We start from the raw sequence: 24,181 nt of genomic DNA on the forward strand, positions 1-24,181 counted from the left end.
CCGTGGGACAGTGAAACGCCACATGCAAGTTAAGACGCTAATTCTGCCTCAAAAAACAAACAAACAAACAAACAAACAAACAAACAAAATTCAGAATTCATGTGGGTGAGAGATCGATGCAAGCCTTTGCAGATGCAGCCTATGACACTGCCTGGAATTTACAATCCATTATGGTAAAAGCGACAACAGCTTTGTAAGTGGACTGATTTCTCAATAACGTATTTCCCAACTGGTGACTGCTGGAAGGAGTGAAAGCTGCATGAACCCAAATCAGCTATTTAATTAATAGTGCCATTTAAATACGTTGTTCTAAGATTTAAAAAATAATACATCTAATAAACTAATAGTGTAATTAAACAATTACAGGCATATTTCCAAGGAGCTTACCCCATAATATCAGTGAAATTGCATCAAAACAGAAACAGTTGTATCTATTTTTAAGAAATCCTATTTCTTACAAGCTCAATATTTAAAATATTTATATATTTATCTGGGAAATATTTTGAGAGAGTCATTTGAAATATTCAGCACCTCAAATAATACATCTTTAATTTACATATTCTGAACGAACAGATCTATTCATTGATGACTGCACACAGACATATGAAAATACATATTAGATTTCTAGCTGGATTTCAATCCCTATGAAATTCTACAACAATGAAACTGCACTTGTGCATGCTAATGACCCCCTGATGCTCATGTGGCTATGCTGACAATCTTTAAGTTTTCCTACTCCCTAAAACATGCCCAATATTTGCCATGAATTCGGAATTGTCTCCATTGTTAAGTTGAATTTTTGCAGTAATGTTCTTCAAGGCTTTGGGCTAAATCAATGAATTCCTACTTGTGTACAGTTTGTCTTGACATCCCCTCCCACCATAACTGATTAGTTATTTAGTGGAAGAAAGTGATGTAAAGCCTAGAGAGAAGAAATACAGTGCTTTGGGAATTAGGATAAGGAGGGGGAAGATTACTCTCCTGTTATGCCCGGGCAATAAGGTTCTAAATTCAAATTGATTCATGCAAAAGTATCTATGAAATAACTGGGTAACTCTCCTGCCACTTCTCTATGGATGGGGTAATAAGGCATGTTCTTGCCAATTGCATCTCTGTCCACTCCAGCCCATGGCTAAAGAGTAAATTAATGGTTAGCCAATTGTAGTCTCTGCAGAAACCATGAAAACATTCCCCGGGAAAATGTGAACCTGCATCGCCAGAACCCCACCCCGATTTAAAGAACTCTGGGACAGCAATCTCTCTTTTACCAAGCTGGTCACATGGTTCTAATGCATGTTAAATCTCCCAAACCACTGGATTAAAGTCCTCTGCAAGCCAACCGTACCACGCAGCCTGTTTTTCTGAGCAGGGAGAGCTCGGACCCTAACCATAAGTACTGATGGCAGAAAAAACAAATGGCAGTAACAGGGTAACAATGGCCTTTTCCTATTGCTTACTTTCTGGAGCTAGACCACAGAGAGAAAAAAAGCAGTAGTGCATTTAAAAGTGAGTAAGGAAGCCAGGTGATATTGTAATCCAACTGTGGTTTCACTAAAAATAAAAAGGACTAAATCAGCTTAAATAAATAAATAAATAAATAAATAAATAGGAGTGAGGCTGTGTATCTGGAAGCAAAGCAGGTTCGGAGTGGCCTGGGCCATGGCAGTGTGATCTGAGCTAATTGCCATGGGACTTTCTCACTCTGTTTTTTATACATACCATGCATCTTTGTTACTTTCTACTGTTTAAGAGTACTGTTAGTTTTTTCTTTCTTTGTTTGTTTAATTGTACTATAGATAAAAACTAGATGTCCCTACTGACTTGGAAATACTAAATAATCCCTGCTTTTCACACTCCCAGGATCCTGGGTCGTTAGACAACTGGGCACATGTGTATTTAAATTTTTTGAAGTCTTTAGGTGATTTTGATTAATGGCTCTGGTTAAGAGCCACTAATTTAGAAAAGAATTGATAGCCAAATCTGGAAACAACCTAGATGTCATTCAAGCAAAGAATGGGTAAAGAAACTGTGGCACATTTACACAATGGAATACTACTCAGCTATTACAAATAAGGAAATCAGCTGGGCGTGGTGGTGCGCACCTTTAATCCCAGCACTCAGGAGATAGAATCAGGTGGATTGCTGTGAGTTTGAGGGCAGCCTAGTCTACAAAGTGAGTCCAGGTCAGCCAAGGCTAACACAGAGAGACCCTGTCTCAAAAAACCAAACCAAACCAAACCAAACCAAACCAAACCAAACCAAACCAAAAACAACAACAAAAGACAAAACAAAACAACAAACAAATGAAATCTTGAAATTTGCAGGCAAATGGATGGAACTAGAAATGATCATCCTGAGTGAGTTAACCCAGACTCAGACAGACGCACATAGTATATACTCACTTATAAGTGCATATTAGCCCCACATAGATGTCCTCTGAGAGACTCCACCCAGGGGTGGACAGATGCTGGGACTCGCTCCTGGACTCCAGGTGAGAGTGGTTTGCAAGAATGAGAGGATACAAGAAGACCACCAGGACTGGCGGAACTAGACCCAGTGGGGGCTGCACAAACTCCTGTACCAACCAGGACAATGCTTGCAGTAAACCTAGACCTCTTATTCAGATCTAGCCAATGGACAGCTCATTCTCCATGGTTGTGGGTAGAGCGGGGAGTGCCTTTGACACGAACTCTGGTGCCCTCAAGTTGACCACTTCCCCTTGGTGTGGAGGCCTGGTGGCACTCAGAAGAAAGGGAAGCAGGCTGTCCAGATGAGACCTGATCGGCTGTGGTCATATGGTGGGGCAGGAGGTCCCCTCAGTCAGATGTCTAGGGGAGGGAAATAGAATAAAAGGGGGAGGGGGTGGGAATAGGAAGATACAAGTGAGGGGATAACAATCGGGATGTAATCTGAATAAACTATTAAAAAAATAAAAATTAAGTAAAAAATTAAAAGAACTGAAAGATTTTCTAAATCAAATAAAATTTATTGTTACGAGACAGAAACATTTTCTATTTTCACAGCAAAACTAAAATACAAAAGTCCTCACAGATCTTTAAATACAGTCCCAGTTATGACCAGAACACGTTTTAAAGGTATGATTTATTATGAGTCTAATGAGTGAACATCACGTGTCCATCATTCCATAAAGATGTGGGCCATTATAGAAAGTGGCATTTGCGGGCCCTGCTCACGGCCTCTCCGTTCCTTCATGCACACATTCTCCCTGTGGCTTAGGTGGTAAGGCCCAGCAAATGGCTTGCAGAACATGAAAGATGTTTTTGTTGTCCCCCTAGCTGTCACATCTAGAAGCTACTGATTGTTCAGCCTTAGACTCTGATGCTAGGCTGTCAATCTTCATTCCTAGCCAGCCGTACACATGCTCCCCACCCCAGGTTCTAGCGAGGATGAAGTGATATGGCTTATTAACTGTCAAAACATTAACAATTATGAACCACATCTTTCAGAAAACACATAATAATATTATATAATAATTGATATAATTCATCTTAAAACTGTGATATTAACTTATTTCAAGTTAATTGTGCATATGTGATAAAGAATAAAGGATATATTAGTAAGCATATGAGATGAATGAAATTCCTATCCCAGGACCATCTCAAAACTATTTCCTATGTCATATAGTATGATAACAATTCTAAAGTAGAGATATCATGGCAAATCAATTTTATGCTACTATTCTTTCTGAAATAAATATCTAATGAAATGAAAAATAATGTTTAGGAAACCAACAGTCAATTAAATAAAATTTTAAATTTTATTAGTGAAGTAAATATCTTTTATACATAACTATTCTTGTAAGTTAACTAAAATGTGACTATCATGAATTTGACTGAAGTTAATAGCTTCATCTCAGAAAAATGGAAGGTAAAACATCTTTAATATTATTAATAGTCATATATAGTAACACTCAAGAAAAAAATTTTCTGTGAATTATGATTGTGAAAATGTAGCCAAGCCAGGTGATTTACAGCTGTAATTCCAATGCTTGAAAGGATGCTAAGAGTTACAGGCCAGCCTGGGCTAAAGAGAAACTCTGTCACTAACAACAACAACAACAACAAAACAAAAAACCCACCGCTGTTGGAAAACAAAGAACAATAGGGCAATACAACAAGAGTAAGAAAGTCAGCCTAGAAACGCAAGCACAGCTGCAGATATGGTCCTGCTGTCAACAGTGGAGATGATAAGATGAATATGGTATCTGTCACCAAGCATCTAGGTTGTGCCAGCGTTCAAGTATGAACACTGAATTTCCTATAATGTAGCAAATTCATGACAGTCTAAATACAGAAGAGGGACAGAAAGCCAGAGAGAGCTTGTGTTACAGGTTCAAACATGAAACACTGCAAGAATGTTTAAACTTCAGAAGTACCTGCTGGAACCAAGGCTAAGAAGCCATTTTAAAATCATTTTTTTCTCATAAATAATTTCACATAGATGTGATATGAAAACACCTCTATTTGAAACAGATGCTATTTGAAACATGTTATTTGAAATATTTATACATGTATTATTTGAAACCAAATATAATATGATCAGTTTCTTGAGAAAAATAAGTAGATCATTTTAAATAAATGGAATGTATGTGACAGAACTATAAAATTAAAAATGCTCCTTCATTTAAGTTGCCCCAACTATAACCAAATGGTGCTTACACAGCTTTTAGATAGAGGTACCTACATTTCAAATTGTTCTAGGAATTTTCATGATGTAGCTGGTAAGGATGAGGGGCAACATTTAAAAGCACATAGCTTTTACAGATCACAAAACATGAATACGATCACTTCTCTTTCATATAGGGCAGCAGAGCAGGACATCAAGAGCACTGATGTTAATCGACATTACAAATGTGCACAGACCTTGTGAAACCAAATAGCTCTGGATCTGAGTGGGAACTCTTCAGAGAAATTCATAGTAGTCTCCTATGTTTGATGATTTCTCTGAAAAGGACTATTTGTTGGTGTCAACCATGACCAGTGAAAAAGCATGCAGTAACCAGGAGGCATCAGCAAGTCATTAGGGATTATTAGAGTATGGATGGCTTATGTTTATGACTTCTGCGACTTGGCATGTGGCTAATTTATTATGGCTAATATATATGTTAATTTAAGAAAATAAATAATGCTTTTTCCTAGTGTGGAGGCTGCTGTTTTGTTCTGTTGACAGGGTCCTTTGCCTTACAGAAGCTTTTCAGTTTCATGAGGTTTCTTTTTAGTAATTGTTGATCTTTTTTTGTTGTTGTTGTTGTTTTGTTTTGTTTTTTTGAGACAAGGTCTCTCTATGTTAGCCTTGGCTGTCCTGGACTTACTTTGTAGACCAGTCTGGTCTCGAACTCACAGTGATCCGCCTGCCTCTGCCTCCCGAGTGCTGGGATTACAGACATGTGCCATCACGCCTGGCTTTCATTTCTTATAAAGTATGGCATGCCATATATTTTATTGCGAAGGTTATAACATTTCACTTAGCATCTTTCTAGGATTGGGAAGCTGGGAGACTTATATCTGATACAAACACTACATAATAATACATGCACACTGTCTTCATCACTATTCTACTGCTGTGAAGAAACACTACAACCAAGGCAACTCTCACAAAAAAGAGAGTGTTTAACTGGGGGCCTGCTTACAGTTTCTGGGGTTAATCTGTCATCATCGTGGTGGGGACTATGGTGGCACATATGGTGCTGGAAAAGCAGCTGAGAACTTTACATCCACCAGTGGGGTGGGGTGGGGGCGGGGACTGGGCCTGGTGTCTCAGTGACACACTTCATCCAACAAGCCCACACCTTCTAATCTTCTAGTTCTTCCAAACACTTCCACTCCCTGGTGACTAAACATACAAATATATGGGTTCATCAGGGCTCTTATTATTTAGACTGCCACAAGTACTCTATATGGATCAAGGAGAGCTGTTTGAGATTTGTGTGGAAGGACTTTCTCTAGCATCATAGTTGTCCCTGTACTAACCAGTTTAGACCAACCCTGTATCTTCTTCAGGTGGTAAGAAGCCCAGCTATGAGGTAAAGTGAGGAACAGAAAGGAAGACGGCGCTGAACACCAAAGTCTAATTTTCTATTAACCTTATAGTAAAAAGGCATAAAATAACATTCATGAACCCTTAAAAAGAAGACTAAAGAAGTCAGAAGTCTGGAAACAGGAACTGAGAAGCACAAGGACATATTTCAGTGAATGACAAGTGGAAGAGAAAAAGAAATCAGTCAGCACTGGTGAGGTGGTCTGCCTACAGGCTCTTGCCCAAGCTTGACCATGGGGCACCTTACCTCAAAACCCTGTTTCTTACCACACTCTACTCTTTGATGATTAAGACATATATGGTGGAGAATTGAACCCTTTTTCACAGCTTGGTGAAGTTTTAAGAAGACTGCTATGAATGAAAAATACAATTAAGCCATAAATTTCAAATGTTCTTATGCATGTGCGTGCCCGTATAAACTAGGTGAGGAAATTGTCCTACAAATTGCGGGGCATTTAACACCACACAAAGGTCCTTGGGATCTGGTTGTCCCATGAACCTCTCTGCTCTGGAACTTATTTGCTGAGGTCCCTGCCAAGGTTATTAAAAACTTGAATTGCCTGCTTCACAAATTCAATAATTGATGCTATATTTTCCTGACTGTGTTTGTCAACCAGAGTTCAGCACTGCCCTTCATCCCAATTTATCTTCTAGAATTTTGACCAGTAGCTGCAGAGAGCCGATAGGATATCTGACAGGCAGTCAGTTACTCTCCTGTGATGAGAGGCTTGGGTGATTGATGTCCATTTATTGTTTTTCATTTAGAAATCTTTCTGTATCCCCCAATGTATACCCTTCCACAAGGACTGCTGAGGTTGTCCTGGTAATCTATCTTCCCTTTTACACAAATACAGACTGTTCGGTCCTGTGGAGTACAGATTTCTAGGTCTCTTTCCCTTGTTCTCCTTATGTGACAGATGCAGGTACAGAAAAGCAATAGCTTAATCCAATACACTGTAAAGACCATGAGTACTTATTTTTAAAAGGCAACCTAGGCAACTTAGGGTCCTCTCTCTCTCTCCCTCCCCCCTCCCTCCCTCTCTTTCTCCTTTAGTCTTTGGTTTCATCCTGCAATGCAAAGTTACAATTTTCTTGTTAGGTTTTTTTTTCTTCCTCTTTAATTAGACAGGTTTTATTTGTAAATTTGTAAAAGGTATTTTCCTTAAGCCCTTTGAGCCATATGGAGGAAGTCATTAGTGGTAAGTCAGTAATGAGGCCGCTCTCCCTTTCCTGCTTATTGCCAGACAAGACACATCCAGCTGATCCTGCAGCATCAGGCACAGGAGCAGGGTGGGTGCTCAGCATGCTCCTGAAGATGAAGTAGGCAGTGTGGCTTATAAAGACTCTGAAAGTCAACATCCTTCAGCCAAAAGTCACATAGTGTTAGGAAGCAAGATGCTCATTGGACAATGTTGGGAAGAAGCTGCTTTATAAAAATACAAGAAACACATATTTTTCCTCCTTTAGGTAGGATAAAATTCAGCATGATGAATTTGGAATGCATTTTAACATAATTTCACTATAGAAAGCTTGTATTTAAAATGTAAATTCAAGCAGTTGTTTTATAACTTATTGGATATTCTCACATTTGAAAAAATAAAATATTTGGCACATGTTTATAATGTATAATGATGTCAACTTATTCCATATCTGTACATATCTTTTCAGTATTCATACTGTCTGTGATAGATATTGTAAAATGTAATTTTATGTACTTTTTTTCTTTTCAGAAAATCTGTGTAGGCTCTAATGTTTAGCAGATTTGCAAAAGGATCCTCTCTAATCTAACACCAATTGAACATAAATTGCTTTCTTTTATTATGGAATAGCAAACCATAATTTCTTTGTCTCACTTCAGAATATTTTAGAGACATCTACTGGAGAGGTATGCAATTGCAAATTTTATCTCCTGGGTTTAAGTTGAGTGTTGCTACAGACATTAAAACAATTGTCTCTAATAGGGCATTGCAAATAAAATATGTATCCTCCTAAAGGGAAAGATGAAATATTTGTGACCAGTACCTGAAGCCATAACCAAGTGAAAACTATTGCTTTGATGCTTGACCTAATCTTTCTCTCCTCCTCCCCTTCCCTCCCTTTCTTTCTTTCTTTCTTTCTTTCTTTCTTTCTTTCTTTCTTTCTTTCTTTCCCAAAGTTCCGGCCACAAAATGTAAAAATCCCTTTTGGTACTCTTCTATTTTAGTAGGTACGCTACGACTAGAAGCCAAGTGTTCTGATTATGTGTGCTCAGGTACATGGCCAGCAGATGAGCACACTGGACTAGGAGGCAAGAAGAAACATCCACAGGATTGATGAGCCGGCATCTCTTGCCAACATCCAGCAAATGGAGTTCAGAAAGAAGCAGAAGAAGAGCTGGGAAGAGATGGATACATTTGGGGAAGGATGAGGAGAACATTCCAGCTGCCAACAGACTTTCTGATACTTATCACGTGTTTTAGTTCACCGTGCCATTTCTTTGCTGTAATCAAATTCAAAGGAAATCATCATGTCTACAGAATGAAATTAATTTTGTTTCTGGAGATGAAACTAATTTGGGAAGCAGAGATTTGTGAAATGTGTGTGGTACTTTACACATTTTCTATGAATAAATAATCCCATGATACTTTGAGGGACGAGGCCTGAAGTAATTGCTATTGTACCTACACAATCAGTACCTACATAAACAGACTCTAGAGGTCTCAGCAGAGGTTTAAAAGAATGGATCAACCAGACAGATCATTCTTGCTCTGAGACAGCCTGCCACACGAAACCTCAAAGGCTGTGCTGCCAAACTCTATATACTTATGGGGACAGTTTGATCCACTGTATAAGAATGAAAAGCTGACGGCATATTTATTAAGTACAATGGGTTGAGGGACAGCTTGAGATGTCATTAGGTAAGTATCAGAATGGAAAGATGCAAAGGACAAAGTAAACCAGGACAGAACTAATGAATTAATGGTTCAGGGACTACATGAGGCAGTGGCTCTTGATGCTACCAGTATCAATTTCACTTATAAAAATTTCAAGTGCTTGGTGGACTACAATAAAGTAAGAGACAAATGGCTAGGATTCTGTTTGAGCAACATGACATTCTGTTGGAATCAAATCTCCATTAGAATCGACTATATGACAACTTGAAATAATTGGGCAAACCTGTCATCGTAGGCTTATTCTCACATATATTTCAATAGGAAAGATGCCTCCTCATAACATCCTAATCAGCAGACACCGGCCTTTTGTGTTGCTTTAATTAGGTGACTATGACTGGAGGTCATCAATGAAGTTTTTCTGAGACTTTTTTCCCCCAACATGTATTGAAACAGCAAACTGAAAGTTTAATATTAAAGATATCCATAGATGGCTTCTAGGAAGAATCTGAGGTGCCATTGACCACAGGAATATAAACCACTTACACTTAAACACTTGGTAATCCTCATAAGAAGGGACTGGCCATGCAGAACAGATATGCAAATTATCACTTGGCTTTGTTTCTTGTGGTTATATTTAACACTGGATTCTGTAGCTTCTTTTCCATCTACATGTATGCAGTCTGCCATAATGATTAAGAATTGATTAGCAAGTACAGGAGGCTGAATGTGGGGCACGCACAGCTCTCAGCAGTTGGGCCTGGGACGTGCTTTGACATATTGCTTTGCTCCCTGCCACCTGCAGTCAGCCGTTCTGTGCAACGGAGTGTGTAATGACAGCCTACATTTCTGAAAGGACACTTTGCAAGCCAATATTTTAATCTGTAGGAAATAATCATAGGGTTAATATTCCTAAAATGCTTTCTATATAAGAGGAGAAATAAAAACCTTAAACACAATTCCAAATATTGTTAAGATTTTAAAATATCAAAAAAAAGTAGGTTAGAAACAAATGTACTGTAACATTGTGAATATGTTTGCATTCCTTCTAAAAACAAATTATTTGAAAGCAATGCCACATTTGGATCTTTTTCAAACATTTTGTATCACTTCATTTCCAAATATTTTTAGTGTGGGTAATGATTTCTGTAAAAGGCAAAACATCCATGCTACCATCTCAAAATGTGTTGGACGTGTTTATGTTTTCTGTAAAATTTAAACCAGGCCCAAAGAAAACAAAGGTATGGAAGATTTGCCCACAGATCCTTGCTGCATGCATGGGCTGGCCAGCCATGGATAATGCTGCTGACTAAACTGTGTGATTCTTAGAGCTCCCTTACAGGATTTGCTGTTTCTTAATGTGACTCATAATGGTTTCTCCACAGTTCCATTAATTTTTAATCACAATCTCCTACACTGTTGATTGAATTCTTCAGCACAGCTAATGGACTTTCTTGTAATATTCATTCACTTAAAATATAAATGCAGATGCCAAGTCTTATTTTTCAAAAAAAGCCTGTTTAAAGTAAAAAACAAAATAATAGTTGCATAAATGTTAGGCCACAGCAGGTGACTGTGTGTTTGATTAGCCTTCTACCAGAACATTCTTAAAACCTTAGCTTTAGAAAAAAGTTGTCTCCTTTAAGATAAAAAAATCTAGTTATTCATAGTATACATGGTATATTTTTTAATATGAACTTTCATTCACAGTCCCATCATATCATATAGGTGAACTGAAGCAAAACCAGCGGGTTTTATAGTTATTTTATATGGGTCATATGTACTTAGAGTATAAAATTATAATTTGCAATAATATCTCAAGAAGGCTTGTCTTTGTAGCTTTAATTAAGAGTAAGTAAAAGAGTGAGCTTTCACTTCTAAAACCAATACAAAGACTAAGAGGACAATGAAAAGGCAGGTTATGCGATTCCCACTTAGGAAGCTTTAAAACAACTGGCTTCTTACTAATTTTCCTTGGCTCATAATTGATCAATTCAATTACTTATTTCTCTGAATCTGTTATTATGATGTTCTTATTGGCAGATACCTTTGATCTGGCAGTTTGGCCCTATGTATCCAGGACAGCATCTCCATTCTAATGAGGTGACAATCTTATGCTGCATCCTATAGACAGCATTGGAGGTCTTCTGAGATCTGAAGAGAAGAGCAACAAATTATTTGCTTCACGTCCCCTGTATGGGGAGACCTGGTGGCACTCAGAGGAAGAATAGCAGGCTACCAAGAAGAGACTTGATACCCTATGAGCATATACAGGAGGAGGAAGTCCCCCTAGTCACAGTCATAGGGGAGGGGAGTAAGGGTAAAATGGGAGAGAGGGAGGAATGGGAGGATACAAGGGGTGGGATAACAATTTAGATATAATATGAATATATTAATAAAATATATTTTTTAAAAGATAGAACAAGAACTATAAAAGTAAGTCTTTAGAATACTTTCTGAAATGCAATAACCATTTAGTCTTGGTACTATTATAGAATCATAAGCCTATCATCAACATTATATTCAAAACGGCCAATAGAGTTGCTTTGAATATGCAACAAAAACCATAAGTGGTTTTATTACTAGTATTTTAAATTAATATGTCATTGTGTTTTCTAAAGACACAATAGTTTTTTTGCATTATGTTTTCTGCTAAGAAGTGTTAGAACTTATGTTAACTCCAGCTTTAAAGCATAATATTAAAATATTTTATCTATTTCCATTCCTATTACTTCCTAAATGGTTATAGTTAATAAGATGTCCATTTCCAGCAAAGAAATCAGGCCATATGAAATAAGTTATATTGGTGATTAAATTGAAATTAGGATAATTTCATGCTGCTGTCATTTCAACTTTTATATTTTAATTTTCCAAGATTCAAAATTATAACATTTGAATAAAACAGATGAAATAATTCATAAATGGCACCCAATTATCGGCTCTGTATATATGTGAGTCAAAGTTATAAGTATAATATATTACCATTAAACACAAGACTCCACTGTACAGGTATTATTTACCAAATAGGTGTATTATATATACAAGTAGACATAAACCTACTTCATAATCACTTTAATTCTATAACAACGATGTTATTACTCTGATTTACTGAGGATCATGAATAATAGAGACATAAATAACTTGCTAAATTTTTCATATGTAAAACTGATGGAACTGGAGTTTTAATATGACTTATATAAGTGAGGGCCATGCTACTGAAATTTGTCACCTAAACCCTTGTGACCTGTTTAAGAACTGTGTGAGGAGGAACTGCATCCTTCGGATTTTTGCTTCTGCTGTAGCATGACAGGTAGGTCCCTGTGTCAGAGGTTGCTCCTCAGTAGGGGAATAAGCTACAAGATTCCTCCCTGCCTTAAAAGCATGCTAAGTCATCCGTCTACATGTACTTTAATAAACTACACAGAATAAATATTTCAGTTGGAGGAACCACCATCTCCAGCCCAACTGCTGAAGCAAAGTAAGAAATGAAGATGGCTTTATTTAGTTTGTGGCGTTGACTCTATAACTTAGAACTTTCTTGAATCGTGCTTAGGGCAAATGTTCCTGCTCTGGGGCAAACGGAATGTTTGTTGCATGCCATGATGATACAATAAAGGAAAAACAGACAACTATTGTATAAATGCTAGGGTTGCGGATAAGTGGAAAAACCCACTCAAATGGACGCACACTGTAAGAGAGAGGGACAAACATAATGTAGCTGGGTTCAGAAGAGAGAAGAGATGGGCGGGGGGGGGGAGGAACTCACCTTGAACCCAGAAACAATATGACAAGGGTTCCTATGGTAATATTTTCATTATCAAAGAATTAACAATATGTTCTTTGTGCCTTCCATGACAAGAAAATTATCACAAAGGGAACGCTAGCTGAAAGCAGGGTCATGATTTAGCTCTCACAAATCCCTAAGAAGTACTTAGTTCTCTGGAGCAGGAATCCCAGTCCTCAAAGGACTCAGGGACACCTGGATTTTATGTGTCCTTACTGTGCATGGTTCCAGGTTGCTGCTGTGTCGTCAGCTTTTGTTTCCTGAGTTATTTGTATGATCATTTGTGTAGCTTTAGTCTCAGGGCTTGCATAGCTAGTTTTTATTGCAGGTCCTTTGTGAACATCTTTAGTCATGCCAGAGTCACTCTATGGGTTCAGAGAAGTTACCAACAGCTCAGCCTTACATTTTATGACAGTGGTGTGTGTATGTATTATTATATATTATATAATGTACATATAATATATTCATACATGTAATGAACAATGTGGTGACTAAGGTAGACAAAAGAAGAGCTGCTTCCCCACACACAAGGCCGGTAATGTCTGTCTCTATTTTAAATACAGTTTAAAGTTATGTATGAGCTACTTTCTTACCTAGAACAAAAAAAAAATTACTAAATCTTTTAAATTTTTTATGCATATCAGAAGGATCTAAGCCCAGGGTTGTTGACTAGGTTACACAACTGATATAACAGTGACTATGGAACAAGAAGTTTCACACTCCCTAAACACTGGGTATCAGGCAGTAAGCTAAGTATATGACTGCAGTAGCTCACATGGTTCCTAAAGCAAATAGACAGCACAAGGATTATTAGTCACCACATGTGCATTTACTAAAGGTCATGTGTCTAATATGCATGTCTTCCACCTGGCCATGCTATGTCTAAGATTGCCATCTCTACATATTTCCAGTCTACCAGCCAACATGAAAGCATTTCATACCTCTGGGAACAGCGTCCACTGGGCCAGCCACAGGATCCTCTTGCATGCGGTCCATAAGAGCCATGAGTGTCCAGTATCACGGTGGGGGATAACCTGGTATGTACGTAAGCGCACCAGTTCCTGAGGGAGCAAACATCGTTGGCAGAAAAAACTCACTGTTAGTATTTTTGTCAACATAATTTTCATAGACTTTTATGTATTTTGACAAATATATCAATAAGGTACTTTGAAAAGTGCTTTTAAATGTGCTTGTCTCATTTTTAATATCCACACAGAAAAGAAAATGATCATTGATTTCTGAACCCAAGGAGATTTAAAGAAACATTATATGATGAAAATAATCAGAACTAAGTTAGAGCCTGCATTTTGTTACTTTAAGACAAAAATCCAAGACTGCTCTTATATCCAATGTAAGTGTTTGTACTGAACACAAAGTCTCAGATCTAGGTCTGTTACTTTGGGCTCGGTGTAATAAGATAGAAGCAAACAAATGGAATCATGTGTAGAAAGACAGAAACAATTAATAAATGGTGAAAATACAAATACAGGAAATGAGACTGTTATCACCCAATGATATACTGGAAATAAGAAACAAAATACTCTAGATAATTTTTTTTTTTTTTTGGCTGGCTGTGGTGGTGCGTGCCTATAATCCCAGAACTTGGGAAGCAAAGACATGCAGATTTCTGTGAGTTTGAGGCTAGTCTGGTCTACAAGAGAAACTCTGTCTCAAAAAACAAACAAACAAAAAACAAAAACAAAAACAAAATTTAAATCGAGCAAGATAATTAAGTTCATCAAAATTTTTATAATTTATTGCAAATTAACTTAATAGTTCACTAATACAAAACAGTTACACATCTATGCACCAACAGCAAGTGGAGGGAAGAATGGGAGGATACAAGGGATGGGATAACCATTGAGATGTAACAAGAATAAATTAATAAAGGAGAAAAAAAATAAATAAAAATAAAACAAAAAATAAAATTATCCTATTCGAAATAGCAAATAATAAGAAAAATGTGCTTCCAAATAAGCCAACAGAAGCAGTCTAAGATTTAGCATGAAGGGAAATCATCTGGTCATCGTAATTCATGAAGAAATACAATGTAAATATGTCACAATTATTTATAATGGCAGGGATTTTACTTAATAAAACACAAGCTTTCTATGAGGTCTTAAACCAGATATAGTATCCTCTAAGCTAGCTGCATAGTGTTTTTCCCCCTGCCACATCAGAGTCTCAGATGATATGCATTTATTTATAAAATATATATGTTTTATGGGATGTGTCTATCTATAAAAAGCATGTTTCTGGATGTTGTATAGTGGACTATATAGTCGTGTGCTCCTTAGCATGTGACATAAACACAACAGTCTAGTGTTTCACTGGGTGCAGTTTTCAAACCATAGCATAAGAGGTTGTGTCCACAAAGGGAGAACAGCTTCAGAATGGAACAGAATGAGGTTTTTGTTAAGAAATGGTTAGATATGTGTGGAGGATTCATACAATGAGGGATGAGGGAGAAATGCCAAAATGAGAGTCAGCAGGTGCTCTTATGCCTGACAACAGAGCCTGGAATCTATAGTAACAGTATCTATTGCTTAGCATAGGGACAAATGAGCGAACCCAGAATAATAGCAGGAAGAGAGTAGGGACAATATATACCGCAAAACTCTAGGAAGTAGAAAAGGTTAAGGAAATCCTAGATGCCACGGGTGGAATTAGAAGCAGTAGTTAAACTTGTATTTTCCAAGTGAGTAGGCAAAAGATTTCCTTTAGGGAAAAGTGGACACCTTTGGCCATGAGCAAAAGCTTAGCTTGCTGAATACAGGAAAATGTCGTGGGACAGGAATTCTATTGTAACTTAAAATCTAACCTTCTTGTGCAGGTTAGACAATGTTGAGAAAATACTGTGTTTACATGTCAGTAAATAATAAGTAAAACAATGAGATAAACATTATTTCTAAGAATTCCAGAACACTTTCAAGAGACCAACAATGAAAATCCATAAGAAAAGAAAAAAAATCATATCATAAAACTTCTGAAATATAGGGCAAGAAAGTGTTAGGTAAGTCATCCTGACTGAAAACCAAGAAAGAAAATTCAAAGTAAAACTATCCAATAGACCAAATGGATATTATAGGCACTTACAGCTGTAGATTGTACATTTTTCCAGAACTCATTCTAAAGCAGATCACATTTTATTCCATAAAAGAAGTCTTAATAAATACAAAAGATTTTTGTAAAACATTTAATTCTAAAGCCTACTATGTATTATTGTATCTGTTCAACGTAGCTTTGTTTTCAGGAAAGAAAGCTTAACAATGTGACCTGTGTCACAGTATGGTAAGACTAAATAAGCTAACCTATGGTATACTATAGGTTATTTACTATAGTATAGTATATATGCACACACTACATGTACTATATGAAAATAAGTATAGATTCTTTTCTAATGACCTGATAAGTCCCTCTTATCTATGATTGTTTCTGTGTTCCAAATCAATAATTTCCAGAAAACAGTACAGAAGGCTGTCATCATCAGTTATTGTTGATTCAAATGACAAAGGGCATCTCTCAGGAACTGCCACAGTATTCAAAAAATCTTTATAATCATGAGGAACCATGCACACAATTATTCTTAACATGTTATATGAAATTTTGTAAGGGTTATATTTGATAACATTGAGTCAAAGAAGTCTTTTATCAAATCTGACCTTGAAAGAGTGAAATGGCATGTTGTTTACTATATATTAATGAAAGTCAAAGAATTTCACGTAGTATGAACAAAAGAAATAGTAAAAGTGAAAAACACGGATTTACACCTAATAAGATGATCATGATTACACTTAAAACTTTAGACTTATTATTATAATCAGCTGTGTCTATACGCCAAAACAGCATCACATTTCAACTCCTATCTTCTTCTGTAAATGAATGTTTTATTTCCGGGCATGAATAATAATTTCTGTTCATGTTTCTTCCATATAGTTTATATAAGTATAGTTTAAAATGGTTTACAAAATTTTATGGATATTAAACTTATAGTGAGTCTTTAATTTTGCAGTTAATTCAGACTTTAAGGAGAAACACCTCAGCCAGGTGTGGTGGCACATGTCACAGCACTCCAGAGGCAGAAGAAGGTAGTTCTCAGTGAGTTCAAGGACAGCCTGGTCTACAAAGCAAGGTCTAGAACAGACAGAGCTGTTACACAGAGAAATCTGGTTTTGAACGTCTCCCCCTTACACTCCCACCCCAACTCCCAAAAGAAGGCACCTCTTTCCCATCCACGTTTGCAGTTAAGATTCGTGATTAGCACCATAACCATGCTCTCTGGAGTGGAACAGGATGGTAGAATGGTGACTTCCATCACATTTTCACCGACAGATGATGATGGCACACAGCCTCCAGGGTCTCAGTCACTGTGTGTGATGTTCTTGATGTGGCAGAACTTGCCATGTGCAGTGTTCTTGGGTGGTGACAGGTGCTGTGTACAGTATTTGCCATGTGATGTGAGAAGACAGTGACACTGGACCCATTCCACTATACACCTGGGCTTATTTTCTAATTTTTAATCAAGAAAAAGTGGTATTAAATTGTGGCAAACAGAATCATAGACAAGTGACGCACACACATGCACTTGTGGTCAAACTGTGCAGTGATCTTTTAAAATAATTTGCCGAGCTTTATTTTTCTTTTACTCTGGTTTTCTTTAGACTGTGACCTCCGCAGAGTGTCGCAGACAGCTTCTGATCCAGCAGGTGTCAGGCTTTCCCAGGCAGCAGACAGCACAGGTTAGATGTGTGATGTCTGCTTTTCAGCCTAACTGACTGGTTCCCTCCTGCCAACGGACTCTTTTAACACGTCTTCTTAAATAATATATTTTTAACTTATAGCTTTATAGTTAGAAAAGCAAAAGGTGTGGAAATGCAGAAGTTTCTCACTGATTTACCTTGTCTGAATAAACACATGTCAAATTCTAGCACTATAAATTTACATATTTGTAGTAGCCATGACAAGAAATAGCAAAAAAAAAAAAAAAAAAAAAAAAGTCCATGATCAATGGGAGATATTAAAATGCAGAAAGCACTCTAGTGTTTGTTTCCCCTGACAGTAGCACAGTGGAAACATCTGTATGTCTGCAAGATGAAAACTTTATTTAGTATAAAGATGCTTTTTGGATTTTGCAATGTGGAATCATCTTTGCATGTCTGAATGTCCTTAGACTTAACTGTCACTTTTCAAGTACTGTGTGGATTTAGGACATCAGGAAAAAGAGAGACTTGTCTGGACAAAGTTTTATGTCTACCCTCCCCCATTCCCACTCCTGCAATAACTATCATCTTATTTCCCATCATCCCTCACAGGCCAGGAAACTCAGCCTGGAGCAAGGAGCTCATTACAGGTCGTATTTTACTCCGTTTAAAAACAGTATTCATGACTTTTTTTTTTCTCCCACTAAGTGGGACTCTGTGGTCCTTCAGTAAAAGGTTGTACTGCAGGCCTCTGCCATGATTAGATTACTAAACGCAGGAATTTCTCCAGTTGCATTGGGTGTGATGACACACACCCGCCAGCCCAGTACTTGGCCTATGAGACCCAGGAATTCAAGATCAACCTTGCCAGCATGGCAAGTTGCAAGCCAGCCTGAGATACATAAGCCCCTCCCCTTTCCACCCAGATGCTTTCCTCAGTTCTAGACCCCTCCTTCAGTACCACTCACATCCATCACTTGAAATACTTCTCTGAACCAAGTTTTCATTGCCCATCTGAGCTCTCAGACCACGCAAAAATCCATTTTCCTTCTAGCTTCCTTGAATTCTTTCTCTATCCTGTTCTCTCTGTTCCAAGCAGTGAATAGAATTACAGTCTGACGGGCAAAATTCCCGCTTTCATGAAAAGCAAAAAGTGCTCAGCTGTCTGAAGATATACGTGAGTATTATAAAGGAAAATCTCAATGAGATAAGAAGGGGACAGTGATCCAGAGGGCCAATGTCAGGCTGTCAGAGATGGTCTCTTTGAAGAGGTGATGTCAAAATCAAAGTTGAAAGAGGAGGAGTAGTCCTTCATTCTAAATACTAAATGGAGGAAGACTTCAGGAAAAATCCTCTGAGATCTTTGCACAATGATGAGAATTTGTTCAGTCTAGGAGCAACTGAGCTCAGAGGACTCAAAGTGAGCTTGAAGGGGGATGGTAAGACTGCAAATGCCCCCAGATTTTGAGAAAGACTTCTTTGAAAATTCAGAATGTGTTTTGAAGTGCACAGTTGACTAGCCAGTAACTATTGCCAATACATTATTTAAGGCACTTTCATTTCTTTGTCATTTAAAGTTTACAAAAGTGTGACATGATAAACAAATTCCAAGAAAGTCTGACCCAATCCCCCTTTCATGTCAATACTTAAAATATTCATTTTAGGCATCATAAAGGGAATCAGTATGTACAGTGAGCATTAGCTTGATTTTCATGGGTTGCAGGACTGGGATACCAATGTGTGGTATCCCAGTGACTTAGGAGGCCAGGGTGAGGACAGGATGAGGAGAAGCAGAGCGACCCAGAACATAATAGAGTGAGAAGAGTCTTGCTTGTAGATCAGAGTGAGTTTGTACGGAGAGGAACATGTAGAGAATCTACCGAGGCCTCCATTACAGAAGCAGCCTGATTCCCTAGGATCACTGCAATAGAGATTCTTGTATGTAGCGGATCAGGTTGGTGACAAGTTAAACAGGTAGCTGGATTGCTCTGCCCCTCATTGCATCTCTTATCCTCAGTCAAGGCTTACTGGCCCTATTCAGAATAGTTCGCCTATTTACCCCAATTCACTCTCCTTGGCTTCATTCACACACATGTTACATTTGACACTGTTACAACTGACTAGATTTCCTCCTCATGCCTGTCATCCTAGCCCCGGGCCTTATGAGGGCGCAGCATGGAGGAATTCTTGGTAACTAAGCTTTTCCATGATCACAATGCTGAGGACATGTTGGCTCTCTAGCAAACGTCTGTCCTACATATAAGTGCCCTAGTTCTAATTCCATCTTTTTGTGCCTATTTTAATGTGCTCAGTCATTTACAAATACTCCTTCTGCCAGACAGGAAACCCCAGATCTGATGTAGCTGACAGCCCCCAGAGCGCTAAAAGGGAACCAAGTCAGATGCAAATAATCCAGAAGAATGTTGAAGAAAAGAACCTATCATAGGCACAATAATTCCTTTATACTAAGTACTATTATTAAATTTCAAACATGAGACAGAATGATAAAGGTATGATATGCTTATTCCAGACAAACAAGTGCTTATTTGCACAGAGAAATACTTTTTGGGAATAGCTCTACTCACACGTGAACCCTCACATTTCACATTCCCTTTTTCATTTCCCTACATACCCCATATCACCCAGGCTGGATTATTTATCATCATGCACCTGATAGACCAGAGATTTAAATAACACTAAGGGTGGGTCCGTATATCTAAAGAGATCATGAGTTCTTTGTAAGAATTCTTCTTTGAGCCAGGCATAGTGGCACACATCTTTAATCCTCAAAATCGGAGGCAGAGGCAAATGGAGCTCTGTGAGCTTGAGGCCAGCCTGGTTTACATAATGGGCAGCCAGGGCTACATAGACAGACCCTGTCTCAAACATCACAGAAAGAAAGAAAGAAAGAAAGAAAGAAAGAAAGAAAGAAAGAAAGAAAGAAAGAATTCTCTGTTGTAAGTGCAGTGATAGAAGATGGTGAGCCACAGAGTGCATTAGAAGGGCTGCCTAACAGCCGAAGAAGGCTGCCCTTGTGTGCAAAGGGAACAGATAAGAGGAAAAGACCATACCATCTAGACAAAGAAGAAAGGAAGGTTCAATATATTGTGGATCAAAGAATCAAAATTTGGATAGGTAGAAAGTGGTAAAATACGAGGCTGAAGACAATGTACAAGGTTGTGTGAGTAACTGGGCAAGAAATCTGAAATGTATTCTGCAGGTAGCCACGAGCCTTTGCAGATTCCCAGGCGGAGAGATGAGATCACTCTGTCCTCCCACTCGCAATGATGGCCTCTCTCCTGCTAAGGGAGTGCACTAGAGGAGCCAGCTGCCCAGCTCTGAAGCCAGCTCATTTCTGCCCTGACATATAGTAACTAAATGACTGAATGTTAATTATTTAACCTCTCCAGAAAGAGAGAATCTTCCCTTTGTGGAGTTATTTTTATATGTAATGGTTAACTGGGTCACAGGTGTGCGCATGCATGCACACACACACACACACACACACACACACACACACACACACACACCATATAAGTGCTTGCTGTTGTTATTATTAAGCAAATAAAAACCTGAAAAACTTTTTAAAATTCAAGTCTTCTAGGGATCTTTGTGTCGTGGCTTTTCTCTCTAGACCTGGCTTTTCTCTCACAATACTGTCATTTGGATGGTTTAATGAGTAGCATATCTTAGATGGAGTCGAGAAAATTACTAGAGACCCCAGGTTCTCCAGGACTGAAAACAATAGAATCTCTAAATCAATTGTTACTTTACTATACAGACAATTGAAGATTATTCTTATCAGGGAACCCATAAGGTAAAGTGCTGCTCAGCTAGTTGTATTTCTTTTTCTTTTTTAAAAGATAGATTTATTTATTTATTTATTTATTTATTTATTTATTTATTTATTTATTTTATCTATTTATTATATATACAGTGTTCGGCTTGCATGTATAACTGGTATAACTGCAGGCCAGAAAAGGGCATCAGATTTCATTATAGATGATTGTGAGCCACCATGCATTTGCTTGGAATTGAACTCAGGACCATTAGAGGAGCAGCCACTGTTCTTAACCTCTGAGCCATCTCTCTAGCCCCCAGCTAGTTGATTTCATATGTGATTTCCTTGAAACACATTGAATTTTGAGAAATTCAATATGTATATTAATCCTTACTTTTTGCAGTAAATATTTCATATAGGTAGGACATTCAAATTCTTTATGTGTCCAAAGCCTTGCAGAGTTCCATGCACATCGTGGGCATTCATAAATAATGGACAAATAAAAAAGGCTTTCTAAGTGTTGAGAGCAAGGGCCTTAGCTAATATAACTAGTGTCAGTTCAAAATCTAATGCTATTGTAATGTCAAGCCTAATATTTATTTATAAAATGGTTAAATAGTAATTTTAATTACGATACAATGATATGTCTTAATTTTCATTGTGAGCATAGCCTTTAATGGCTGAGTCATATCTACAGCCCAATACATACTTCTTATGTAAGTGTTTCTTTAGCTTAATTATCTTTTCATTTGCTTTATTGGCTTCCTGTCGTATTACATGCACTCTCCTAATTGCAGACAGATGAAAAGCTCACAATCATTTCCTATGAATGTTCAGGAGTTCTATTGCAATTAAAGATAATTGAATTACAGGCATTAATAAAACATGGTAAATAGAAATGATACATGAAAGCAATTTAGAAAAGATTCTCAATAGCTACCATTTGTCATTTTTATTTAATAGTAAACTTCTTACTAAGTAGGATGTGTTAGCAGCTGTACATAAAGTCTACTCATCCAAGTTAAACATGACTGGTAGGTGGTACTTGTCTCACAGTTAACGTGGGTTATTCCAAAGTCTAAGTGAATTTTTAGCTAAAAATCATGTTTATATTTTTAAAGGTTTATAACCTTGAAATTCTATAAATAACCAGACCTAACTAATAGAACTCAGGCACTCAGCTGTGCTGGCCTTACTTTCCTTGCCTCTTGCTCCTCATGTTATCTAGTCAACGGCTTGCTCAAAACACTGTTCACACAGCAGGTGTGAACTACTATTTTTAAGTTAAATTTTATTCTACTACTGATATGCCTAACTCAATTTAGACGCAAAGCTATTTCAATTATTTACAAGGTTGACTTATGCCTTGAAATACAGATGACCAATTCATATGTGAATAAAAGACTCACTTGCTTAGGTATGCGTCTGCTCTGTGTTTCATTATTGGGTCCACTTGAGACTTCTTACAATGTTCACTTAAACTTAGGCTTATCTTACTTCAACAATTCAAATCGCTGTCGCTTTAGATCAGGCTGAAATCAAGCTGGCGTTCTGATCTCTCATACTTCTGACTAGGTAACCTAGGGGACAACTTAAATATGGCTTGCTGGGCACCTGTTCTATGAGCCTCTACAGCTAAGTTCTCCTAACTGAAAATTTCACGATAACCTTTCGCGGTTCTCACTGCCTTGGTGCTGCCACTTTGTTCCTGATCCTGAACAACAGCAATTGGAAAAAGTGAAGAGATGTCAACCATTTGTTCTTCTCTCATCTCTTCCCGAAGGCTATGCCTGCTATTTTGAAACCACTACCACAACCTGATGTTACTAAGAACTCTGTGAGCACGAGCGACTTCAGACTTCTAGCATTTACTCGTATAGACGTTACAGTCAGAGACAGAACAAGAACAGAAGGGTTCTTACTTTCCTCTAGTTGTTTCAAAACTGGGTTTCTGATAGCTGGTTCTTTGATTTCCACTGCTGTCACGTCTGCTGAGGTGTGTTTCCCTTGGAGGCCTGTTTCCTGTGTCTCCAGCAGACTTAGGGGAGATTGCTTGTTGACTGGACTTTTTGGAAAAACTCTGAAGGAATTTCAGCGTGGCATTAGCAAGCATCACCGGCCCTGCTCCGGAGCTGGCCTTGATCGTGGGTTTCCTCTGGAGAGAAAAAGGCAGCGATACCGCTTCTGCCTCTGTCTTCTCTAGGGCTGTGGGCGTTTGGTTTCCCGTCCCCTCAGGAGGGGTGCTTGTCTCAGAGGGCAGAGGTGTTGACTGTAGAAGAGAGTCTTCAGAAGGTCTCTCAGGAACCGCAGCTGCCTTAGCCGAGGGATTCTGAGTGGCAGAGAGCAGTTGGAGGCTCAGTACTTCACTTACAGAGGCTGAGGTGGAGTTCAGAATCGGAATGGACTCTTCATCCTCAGGTGCAGTCCAGGAACGCTGGGTGTAGTTAAGCCCAAAAACCCCGCTCCACAAACTGGAAAGCAGGACAAGCAACTTTAGTCTCTGCATTGTAGCAGCTTTAAGCACAGAAATTCATGTGAAAGTGAGAGACAAAGTCCTTCCAGCTTTCCTGAGAGCCACTTTAGCACTGACCGTGCTAAAACTGGCTTTTGACCATTTGATACGTACAGAGGAAACAGGTTTCTGTGTTTGCAGTGTACTCAGGAAGCGCGTTTTCCTGTTTCTGTAGTTGTTCTGAGATCTGTGACCCTCCCAGGATGGATCAATGGATGTGGTGAAGGACCTCTAAGAAGCTAAGGGGACAGGGGAAACACGGGCCATTATCACCAGGAAAAGCCAGGAGAGCCCATGAGGCAACTTTCCATTTCCCAGGTATCCTCAAGGCTCTCCACTTTTGAAAAGAAACTTTCCACTGGCAGTGGGGAGTGGAATTTCCTTAGGCTACAGGAATGAGCTTAATGTTTTGTTCTAATGCATCAGGAAAGCAAGAAAAGATTTTGTGATGATCTTCTTCACAGTGTGCCATACCCA

General features: G+C 38.2%; 1 protein-coding gene across 1 annotated transcript in view; it reads right to left on the minus strand.

Annotated features, from left to right (window-relative positions):
- Positions 1-23,889, minus strand: part of MMRN1 (multimerin 1) — a 47,180-nt gene extending 23,291 nt beyond the window's left edge. The window contains exons 1-3 of the mRNA XM_084786979.1: positions 23,115-23,889; positions 13,653-13,772; positions 10,975-11,081 (exon numbers count right to left, since the gene is read on the minus strand). Of these exons, the coding sequence (XP_084643105.1) occupies positions 10,975-11,081; positions 13,653-13,772; positions 23,115-23,698 (811 nt within the window). The 5' untranslated portion in view covers positions 23,699-23,889. The remainder of the gene's footprint in view (positions 1-10,974; positions 11,082-13,652; positions 13,773-23,114) is intronic.
- Between the last annotated feature and the right edge of the window lie 292 nt (positions 23,890-24,181).

The sequence above is a fragment of the Acomys minous genome, assembly GCF_964271855.1.
Source record: "Acomys minous genome assembly, chromosome: 6".
Classification (NCBI taxonomy): domain Eukaryota; kingdom Metazoa; phylum Chordata; class Mammalia; order Rodentia; family Muridae; genus Acomys; species Acomys minous.